Source organism: Gastrolobium bilobum, unplaced genomic scaffold (assembly GCF_033153095.1).
Source record: "Gastrolobium bilobum isolate Gb01-03AN ecotype WA unplaced genomic scaffold, APGP_CSIRO_Gbil_v1 utg12170, whole genome shotgun sequence".
Lineage (NCBI taxonomy): Eukaryota > Viridiplantae > Streptophyta > Magnoliopsida > Fabales > Fabaceae > Gastrolobium > Gastrolobium bilobum.
This window is the reverse complement of record NW_026898901.1, coordinates 501,129-511,780: the sequence shown is the minus strand read 5'-3', so window position 1 is coordinate 511,780 and position 10,652 is coordinate 501,129. Positions and strand designations below refer to the sequence as shown.

The 10,652-nt window shown below is 31.2% G+C and overlaps 1 protein-coding gene across 2 annotated transcripts; it reads left to right on the top strand.

The window, feature by feature from the left end:
- Window positions 1-274: 274 nt before the first annotated feature.
- LOC133285219 (ATP-dependent Clp protease proteolytic subunit 5, chloroplastic) lies at window positions 275-4,817 on the top strand. Of its 2 annotated transcripts, none has more exons than XM_061482407.1 (9): window positions 275-553; window positions 978-1,118; window positions 1,201-1,315; window positions 1,417-1,509; window positions 1,750-1,795; window positions 1,916-1,988; window positions 3,053-3,087; window positions 3,217-3,305; window positions 4,319-4,817. In XM_061482407.1, exons 1-9 carry the CDS (start codon window positions 429-431, stop codon window positions 4,538-4,540), a joined length of 939 nt encoding a protein of 312 aa, XP_061338391.1. In that variant the 5' UTR covers window positions 275-428; the 3' UTR covers window positions 4,541-4,817. The 2 variants fall into 2 exon arrangements, with proteins under 2 accessions (XP_061338391.1, XP_061338390.1); XM_061482406.1 differs by having other exon boundaries at window positions 278-553; window positions 996-1,118; window positions 4,319-4,815.
- The last annotated feature ends 5,835 nt before the right edge of the window (window positions 4,818-10,652 follow it).

The following is a 10,652-nucleotide window of genomic DNA, read 5'->3' as shown; positions in this document are numbered from 1 at the left end:
TAAAATAATATTAATTAAAATATTTTTATAATTTTAATTTATTACAGAATTATATTAATCTTGATCATTATAATTTTTTAATTTTTTAACTTAAAATGATGTTATTTTGAGTTGGGCGGAAATAATTTTATACTTTTACCATCATTTATACGAAATAAGTTTTTGTTTTTGTTTTTGTTTTTGTTTTTTTCTTTCAGAAAAGGTAATAATTTTCTTTTTTTTTTGAAAGATGAGAAAAGGGTAATTTTAGGTACCCGGTACGTAACATGAAAACGAAGGGTATAGCCGTATAGCTTCAGCCTTTCAACAATCACTGAAAGATAATCCGAAATCGTTTTTGAATTCACTGTAAAGGAGTTTCGCCTCAACACTCCATTCTTGTTCTACTCTCTGCATAGCTTGCTTGCATCTTCATCTAACAAATAACAATGGCACATACTTCCCTTTTCACTCCCACTTCCTCTCTTAGATTCAACTCCTTTCTTCTTTCCTCCACCCCCACTTCTTCTCACTCTCACAACCTTTCTTTTCCCTCTCAGTTTATCCTCTCCAGGTATTATTATTATTATAATTAATTTGTATTATTTTCGTTCATAACACCCCATGAACTGAAGCGTTTCTTTTCACTGAATTTGTGTTTGTTGCAAAGTTTACATTTTGATTACTTATCTGCAAGTTCGAGGCTTTTCAATTTGTGGGTTTTGGATTTTATTATTTGTTATAGAGAAATCAGGTCACCAGATTCATAGAAAATTGCCCTAATTTTTTCTGCTAGTGGGTAATGGTGAAAATATATATTAATAAAATTGTCATGATGAATTTAAAGCTGCTTATTTTTAAGATCAATGATTAATATAGGGCCTGCTGTGAAGGTTCAGTAAAATTTTACTAGTTGAAGCTCGAATTGTTATGGAAACTGGGCATGAAGGAAACTAGAATATTCTCCTCGATATTTATTTCTATCAAGGGGATGATGCCTTGCTGTGGGTTTGCAGGAAATTAAGGAAGTCTGTAGAAGATAGAAAAAGTACTCAAAAATCTCATGTGAAGGCTGTGTATGGTGATCAATTTTGGACCCCTGAGGGGAGTTCACGCGGTGAGGGTATTTGGTCCATAAGGTAGATTTTATTCTGTTGTTTGCTTTTTGATATCTTTTAAATTAGTCTTATTTATTGACTTGGATTAAGTGTGTTCTTGAAGGAATGATTTGCAAGTCCCATCTTCCCCTTATTTCCCTGCCTATGCACAAGGACAAGGGCCACCCCCCATGGTGCAGGAGCGTTTCCAGAGTGTTATAAGTCAGCTTTTCCAATATGTAGGGGCATTTTGGCTCTTGTTGTTACTTAAGGCTGAGCATTCAGCTTCTTTTTAGTCTTTCAAATATTGATTATGTCATTTTTGTGTTTTATTATTTAGAGAATAATCCGTTGTGGTGGAGCAGTTGATGATGATATGGCAAATGTCATAGTTGCCCAGCTCCTTTACCTCGATGCTGTTGATCCTAACAAGGTTTGTTGTCAATTTTCAGTTATTGAAAACTCATGGTTTATCTTCTTTTATCTTTATCTATGTATAGTGATCCTTTGCATTTCTGACATATGACACCAAATTCTTATATTTTGGTATTTCTTCATTTTGATGTGATCATTATCTTGAGTTTGTCTTTGATCTTTTTTACTATGTGTTGACCTCAAAATTTTGTTGTGCAAGCACCTAGTAAACTGCCAATTTTCTGATTGTGTTAAACAGGACATTGTCATGTATGTAAATTCTCCGGGAGGATCGGTTACTGCTGGTAATAATTTTTTTGTGTAATTCTATCTTGAATCGTTTAATTATATTCAATCTACACATGAACTCAAAAGATATCATTATATTCAAATATGTACATGCTTTCTTTGTTATTTTTTCCTAGGTATGGCAATATTTGATACAATGAGGCATATCCGACCTGATGTGTCCACTGTTTGTGTTGGATTAGCGGCTAGGTAACGTTTCATTCTTCCTCTGGGTTACCTTATTGCTGACAAGTAACCATCAGTGAAAGGTTAAAAGTTTTATCCTAACTTCGTCTTGATGTATGCCAGCAGAATTTGTTCACTTATTTATTTTTGCTGAATGCTAGGAGAATTAAGATAATTAATTATTAATTATCTCAAGACCCTCCCTTCCACACTGTACTTTATCTTTTTTTAAAAATAAAAAAAAAACTAATTGAACATTTTTTTTTATTACTATGTTTTTAAATGTGTTTCTTTATTTTAGGGTGGTTGACCCCTTACCCCTATCTGATCATTTTGTATTTTTCCTATCACTAGTAGATCTATCCTGGTAGGCCAGTTAAAAAAATAAAAATAGATCGATCCTGCTCATTTCATCTTTGGTTGAGCACAGCCTTGTATCTATGAATGATACATGTTATATGGGTTCCCACTATCCTAAGGAATAGCCAAATGCAAATCTTGAGAACAAATAGGTTCCAGGTGCATTTAAAGTCCGCTGCATTTCATTTTAGAAAATCTACTCAATTGGTAGTTGTCCTTGTGGGACTATGGCCTTTTTCCGGTAAAATATTGTTCCCCTAATATCATTGCAGAGAAATTGGATTGGCAGGACTGTTGACAATAATAATAACTAAGAACTTTTGAACTAAAAGCCCAAGAGCATCTTAGGCCTATGCCTTTGAATCTAAATAGAAGTTATGAGAGACCCACCATTTTGTGTTAGAAAGCATTATATTTCGAAATTCAAATATATGTCATACCTTATGGTTTTGTGCTTTGGATTTGAGGTCCGCCTTTCTCCTAGTTCTTCTCAAGACATAGTATGTATTTTAAGAGATACCATTGATATAAATTTGAGACAAAAGTTGCATGTGTGACCTCCACTGATGATATGGGCATGGAATAGTTCCAAGAATTGAAATTCTCCATAATATTGATAATTCGACGCTGAAAAGTGATTGATAGTTGATTGTATGCTTGTTACTTTTATTTTATTTTTAAAGAAAATTTATTTCCCGTTCACTTATATAGACCTTTTTCATGAGCAGTATGGGAGCTTTTCTGCTAAGTGCAGGGACCAAAGGTAATGATTCCTTTAACTTGCAATCACTGTATCCATTTCACCTTTTTTTGGTGAATGTCATTTCCACTTCTCCCAAAAATAAAAGTGCTTCTTTCTAACTTTATATCCCCTTCTCGCTCACTTGTTAAGGAAAGAGATACAGCTTGCCAAATTCAAGGATAATGATTCATCAACCGCTTGGTGGAGCTCAAGGAGGGCAAACTGATATAGATATTCAGGTTTATGCTCCATTTTCCTTGTTTTCATTTTTTAATGGATAAACTTCTTTTTTACTTCTACAAATTTATATGCTTTTGTCATAGAAAATTGAAGCCTATCTTGGGTTAGCACTCAAAGTTCGATGAATTAATTTAAACCATGATGACTACCCAAATTATAGTAAACTCCCTAGTAACCTAAATTTACTAATAAAGACACCCTTAGGGAGTGTTTGGTAGAGGAGAAAATTTTTTTTATTAGAGAAATGTAATTGCTAGGGAAATGGTGAGAAATGAAGTTTGGTAGGAAAATTAAAAAAAAGTTGTTTGGTTGGTCAAAATTTTACCGGAGAAATTAGGTAGAATTTTATAAGTCTATGTTTGGTTGAAGGTAAAATATAGATGGAAAAATATGGTTAAATTACAACAACAACCCTTGACTAAAATAAAATAGGAAAATATGGTTTTAGTTTGTTGTAGATTTCTCAAACATCAGGGTCATTTTGGTCTTCTTGCTTGCAATCCTTTTTGGATTTCCCCATCTATCACCAAATACCACCTTGTAGGTGGTATTATTCAACAGTGTTTTTTCACACAAAAAGCAAATACTAGGCAAATGAGTTCCCTAGCAAAATTTTTTAAAACATGATGCCAAACATGGACATCCAAAAATACCACTTCTATTTGCCTATCTATCCTTCACAAAATCTTCTACCAAACACACCCTTAGTAAATTCATTATCCATAAAATATATTGTTCCCTACTCCTAATTTTCCTATAACTCATTTCCTACACCCTGCTAGTTTTATTCCATTCCCTATTAGTACATGTTTTCCTTTGGTCGGTATTTGGTTGGATCTGGTTGGATCGGACTGGATCAGCTAGTTTCAATTAGTTTTGATTCTGAACACCGAAACAATACGTGTGATACCTTCTCTGACTTCAGCGAGGGAGACATGATGGTTCATAAATGCGTGATTCTCTTCTATGTAACTCTTGTCAGGGAAAACTAATTATAATTCATAATCCGCAGGCAAATGAAATGCTGCATCATAAGGCAAACCTGAATGGATATCTCTCCTATCACACTGGCCAAAGTTTAGAGAAGATTAATCAGGATACAGACCGTGATTTTTTCATGAGTGCAAAAGAAGCCAAAGAATATGGACTCATAGATGGTGTCATTATGAATCCTCTCAAAGCTCTCCAGCCACTAGCGGCTGCAGCCGAGGGTAAAGATCGGGCTAGCATTTGAACTCGAGAGACTGTTGCACTTGAATTTTTCTAGGTATAAAAAACATAGTGTCAAACAAGAAGGATGTTTTTTTGTCGCTGAGTCCTACTGAATCTTCTTACTGAAGTTGATATCTGTGTGACCGTGTACCCAAAAATGAGGTAGATACTTGTTATATATTGCAGTAGATTTAATACTGACAGAAGCTTCCTTAATGGATCCTGGATGTGCTTTTTCCTTCAAGCATTCTATTGTGATGAACTGATATGTTGGATAAATAGCAGTAACCTTTTCCTGATTTTAACCACCAAACAAAAAACTTTACATCCTCAGCTCTTTTTCTCAGTCTTCATCATTTCACTTACTCGAACGCTTTTTCAGGCACCTGTCGTATGTGCGCCTCCAATTCCAAAAAAAAATGATATTTGGATTAATTTTTTTTTCCCTCCATACTTCGTACAATTTGTATTTTCTCTCTTTGATTTTGATTGGTCCGTTGTATCAAGTCAATGGTGTGACAAAAAAAGTATCTTAAAAATTTCGCGTTAACTCCCAAGTGACTCAGCATATTATTGAAAGATATAATCGATCCGTGCATGGATGTGTTCTTGGGATTTGGAGCTTCTCACGGAATGGAGAGAACCTTGATGACTTGCCTGATTGTGCCATGGGGCAATTGTATAGGAATCCCTCCCCTGTACAGCTAATCATATTATTTTGAGAAATAGTTTTACATATGGGACATATTATTTTTATATTGCTATAAGAATAAAAAGTCTTATTTTTAACTTTGATCGTTAATCTGCTTATATTTAACAACTCAAATCAAAGCCATAAGATATAAATAATTAAAATTGAGATCGTAATTTACATTGATATAAAATGATTGGAAATTTCACATACACATTAATTGAATATTTTTTTTCTTCATACTTTTATAGTGTTGAGAAGTTACATATAAGCTGGCTTGTGTGCTTGGTTGGGAGCCCATTCAACTGAATCTCTCTTAGAAAAGCTGTGTCTAGCACAGGAAGAAATGAGATTCTTCAGTTTAGTGAGCTGCGCTCGTAACCAAATGGTTGTAATTCAGTTGGTAACAAAAGATTTGAGTAAGTGGAAAGAAAAGAATTTTGGTTTGATCTCCACATGTCTCCTTTTGAAGGGATTTAAATATCTTCATCATTGACCCGCTCCGCACAGTGGCAGACCGAGAAAAAAAAATTTATGTCCGCACATTTAGTGGCGCGGTTGCCCCCGAATTTTCTTTTTTTTGTAAAGAAAATTTAAATCAACGGTTAAACTCGCTCATAATCTAGTTGCTTCCATAACAAGCTGCAGACAATAGTTTGACCAATTATTTTTCCCCCTTAAATCTTACTAATCTTCCAAAACAAATATGAGAATATACTCCAGTACATCCATACATCATCATTCTATTTTATAGTGATGAATAAAAAAGTCAACATTACATGTACAGAAGGCAAGCAAAATCACAGTGAAGGCCTTGTCTCTAGATATTAACTTATTTGAGAATGTTAGACCTGCAATCAATCCTCTCTTTTTATAAAAATGAAAAAGAAAACAAAGGATGAAGAGAGCATGAGAATGAGTACGTGATATGGGAGGAAGAATAAGTTTTCTCTCTAATCAATTTGCGTTGCTACGTTGCTCACTAATATAAGAATAAATATCTTTTTTGCTCCCTAACAAAAAATTCGATACCCACTTTAGTCCATTATAAAAAAAAATTAGTCACCTGGTCCCTATGAAATTCAAAGTGGACCTATTTTGGTCTTTTTGAGGGACTAATGTAGGTCTTTTTTAAATTGTGAGGAACCACAATTTAACTAAATTGATCCACTTTGAATTTTTTAGGAACCTCGAGACTAATTTTTTTTTTGTAAGGGACTAAAATGGGGACCATATTTTTTGCTAGAGACTTAAAAATGTATTTACTTCTAATATATATATTGAACCAAGAGACAAATAAGAAACTGCAACCAAGAAAAAAAATTGAAATACAATTTTTTATGACCGCACTTGTGGACATTTGCCCGCAAGTGGGTCCGCCACTGGCCCCGCACTCCCAATTAGTCTCATAGCCGGCTCAAAGATTAGAAGCTTGTGGGGATACCGGAGGAGCCAATTCGTCTTAAAGAGATAATTAGGGTTGAGTTAACTAAAAAAACAGCCATTGAGGAGCAAGCAACAACTTGTGATGCACATACAGTTGACCCATTGCACATGATCTAACCATTGATTCAAGAAGTCCAGAGTCAATAGGGATTGTGGCCCAATTTGTCAAAAGAAGCCGTTTTTTGAAATATAACAAATTACGGTCAAATTCAAATCCAAATAAAGCAATAAATATGATTGTGATTTGTTTGGTAAGGAAAGAAAAGCAACACATTTAGAATGATTTGAGATCCAAAATTTAGGAAGTGTTTTGAATGATTTAATTTGTAACTATTTCTTTAATTTTAGAAATTAATTACCTTAATATTCATTTTAAGAATTTTTCTTATTTTTAGGATTTTAAATTTTGGATCAATTTATAATTAGTCTACAAAAGAGTGCTTATGACCCTTATCATAAGAATTGAATTTTGTTATTTTATTAATTGAAATTGACAACTGAATGATTATTCTTTTATAAAATTCTAACTTCAGCCACTCTTCTATGCACTTTCCACATTAGCTCGAAAATTGAAATGATTTCCCAAAATAAATAAAGGGAAATCATTTTCTCATGTTGTTGGAGATTACTTTCTCATGTTGTGAAGTATTGAAATTCGTGCTATTTTCTTTTTATTTTTTATTTTTTTAACAAGTGGTGGACCTACCACTTGTTGTTTCTATAGTATGAAAAATATTATCTTATGTGAAATGAGAAAAGAGAAGCCCATAAATAAATGAAGAAAGAATAAAGAATCAATATGCTCTCAGGGGCAACTAGGACTTTCGACCTTTTTTTCTTCGTCTAGATCTGAATTAATCAGCGGTAGTTAAGACTTAATAATAGTCAGTATTGCTGGCAGTCACTCTCCTTCGTCAAGTGTCATCGGTTACAATTGTATCCACCTAACATGACGTAAGTGTAATTTTCTCTTAACTAGCCTTAAGTATTAAAAATAATATTTATCATTATTTAATTGATTACACCCTTTTGGTCTAGCTATAATCGTTAATTACTCTCAATGTTAATTTTTAAATTTTTTTATTAAACTTTACACTTTATTTATTTCTTAATTTTATTATTATATTTAAGGCCTTTTCATGATTTATTGTAAAATTCAGATGAAATTTTAAGTTATATTTCTTAAACGTATGATGGATAATAATTCATGTATATTCTCTTTTTTCGCAAAAGCATAGTTTTATTTTATTTCTTACTGAAATATATCACTATTTTATTTTGAAATGATTATAGATGTATGTAGAATATTTATATAATAGACTTATGCTACTTATTTGATGTCAGACTACAGTAAATATTTTATAATAAATTTCCTAATTCTAATATAGATAATGCTCACCTTTGACCAAAGTACCAAACCAAGCAGTTAAATTAGTTGAAATGCCATTAAACAGACCCAAATATCATATCCTTTTCCTTCTATTAGGTTTACATTGACGAAATGATACATATGTGCTACTGTGGTAGTTCAAGATGCAAAAATCAAATTAATGGAAGCTTCACAACCTTTTATAAAGATCAAATTAGGAACTATTCAATTAAGTAACTGCTTACACACAGACATATAAATAAAAAAATAGGTTATATTTATAAATTTTTTATTTATAAACTCTTACAAATTCAATTATGTATTTTAGAGGATACAAATACTTAAGTGTGTATTTCTCGAAGTACATAATAAGAGTCCGTAAATAAAAAATTTGTAAATATATATAAACTTTGGGTTTAGTGTTTGTCATTTTAAATGACATAAGTTATGTCATTTTAGGAGAGAGATAGACACAAAAAAATAAAAATCATGGGAGAGAGAAAATGGATGATTTTTTTTAATTTAAATTTTAAATAAAAAAATTATTTTGTGTCAAAAAAATAAAAATCATGGGAGAGAGAAAATGGATGATTTTTTTTAATTTAAATTTTAAATAAAAAAATTATTTTGTGTCTATCTCTCTCTTAAAATGACATAACTTTATGTCATTTAAAATAACAAATACTTTTTCCATAAATTTTTTATTTATAAACTCTTATAAATTCAACCATGTACTCCAGAGAATACAAATATTTAAGTGTGTATTTTCCGAAGTACATAATAAGAATATGTGAATAATATATATATATATATATATATATATATATATATATATATATATGAGCACTAAGATTTTAACATTTGACCTTATATAAACTACAAAAACCCTTAAAAATTAGGGAAATATGTTCATAGGGTTCGCTTTTTCTATAGTCAATGTAGATAACTTTTCTACATTGAGCCTAAAACGATGTTGTTTTGAGGCGGAAATCAAAGTATTTTTATAATTATAATTTATTTCAGGGTTATAATTGTCTTTTTCATTATAATTTTTTAATTTTTCAAATCAAAACGATGTCGTTTTGAGAGCGAATGTAGATAACTTATCTACATTCACTTTATAAACATTAAATATATTGCATGAGATAATTTATCTTATGTAACACACAAAAATTGAGAAAAATCTATTAAAAAAAAGATAAAGAAAGAAAATGGGTTTCATCCATTTTTGAAATCATAGACGTGTGAGATGGTCAATTTATTTGGCAGTTTTCCTTTTATAAATTCAATATCGACAAAATCAGTTAATCAATCGATTTCTAAATATACAACCTGAAAATATTATTTTAAAGTATCGGGTACGGTCTCCCTTTACAAAAACATTAAATGGAATCAAACCAAATCAAATTGGTCTCACCACTATTATTTTGCTTCGTCTTCATAGTGTTTTTAGTTTGATTTAATTCAAAATATGTATAATAAACTATAGGGAAAAAAGTTTTCGATGTTACTTTAGATAACTTTATCTAATGTTCATCGAAACGACGTCGTTTTGAGATTGAAAAATTAAAAAATTAGAGTGATAAAGACTATTATAACCCTGAAATAAATTAAAATTATAAAAATACCATGATTTTCGTCCCAAAACGACGTTGTTTTGATGTACATTAGATAAAGTTATCTAAAGTAACATCAGAAAAAACAAACCCTAAACTATATACATATGATTTTATTATATTAAACCTTTTTGCATTTGGTAAATAAGAAAATGAAATTAATTTTACCTCAGCCAAAATGTATTGCACTCTTCATTTAATTTCTTCCTCCTATTCCTTTTGTAACAAACGGGCTAAATTGTAAGTGTAGATCCCTACTTCCAACTAAACAACTAAAAAACTAAACGGATACAGTTCTGAAGCCTATCAGAGTATGCTACATCAACAGCAATTTTATCTAATTCAAGCCAAAAGAAAAAGAATTTGATTGGTTCATAATTGATGTCTATGTGGTAACATCCATTATTTCATATATAAAATCAAGACAACGACACCACATTATATTAACTCCTATTAATTAAGACAACATTTATATTTGTAGCACGGAGATATAATTAAAAAGGATATTTATGAGTCTTATTTGCAGGGTTGCTCCATTATATTACATCATAAATTCTTATCTAGAAAAATGAATTTATTTATATGCATCATTAACGAAGATTACGGAACCTCATCGGTCAAATTTGCAGCCAAACAGTCCAATTATTCAAACTACCAAACCAATAAGCCGTTAAAGATAAACTTGAGATTGAATTTGATATAATTCATGTATATATATATATATATATATATATATATATATATATATATATATATATAAAAAATAAAAGTGTGTGAGTTTGTATTTATATTTAAGTGGTCTAAATATCTAAAAAGATCGAAGACCATGTCATGTAAATTGTCAACTAACTAAGAAAACGATGGACGTGGCAACCACTTTTAAATTTCATTTCCCAGACAATAGTTGTGAAGTCACAAACATACATAGAGAGACCTAAACGTTGAACTTCCCTTGGCTTGTAAATAAAAGAGGGTGGTGTTGGTTCGAGTACTCATGATTGCTTCTAAACAA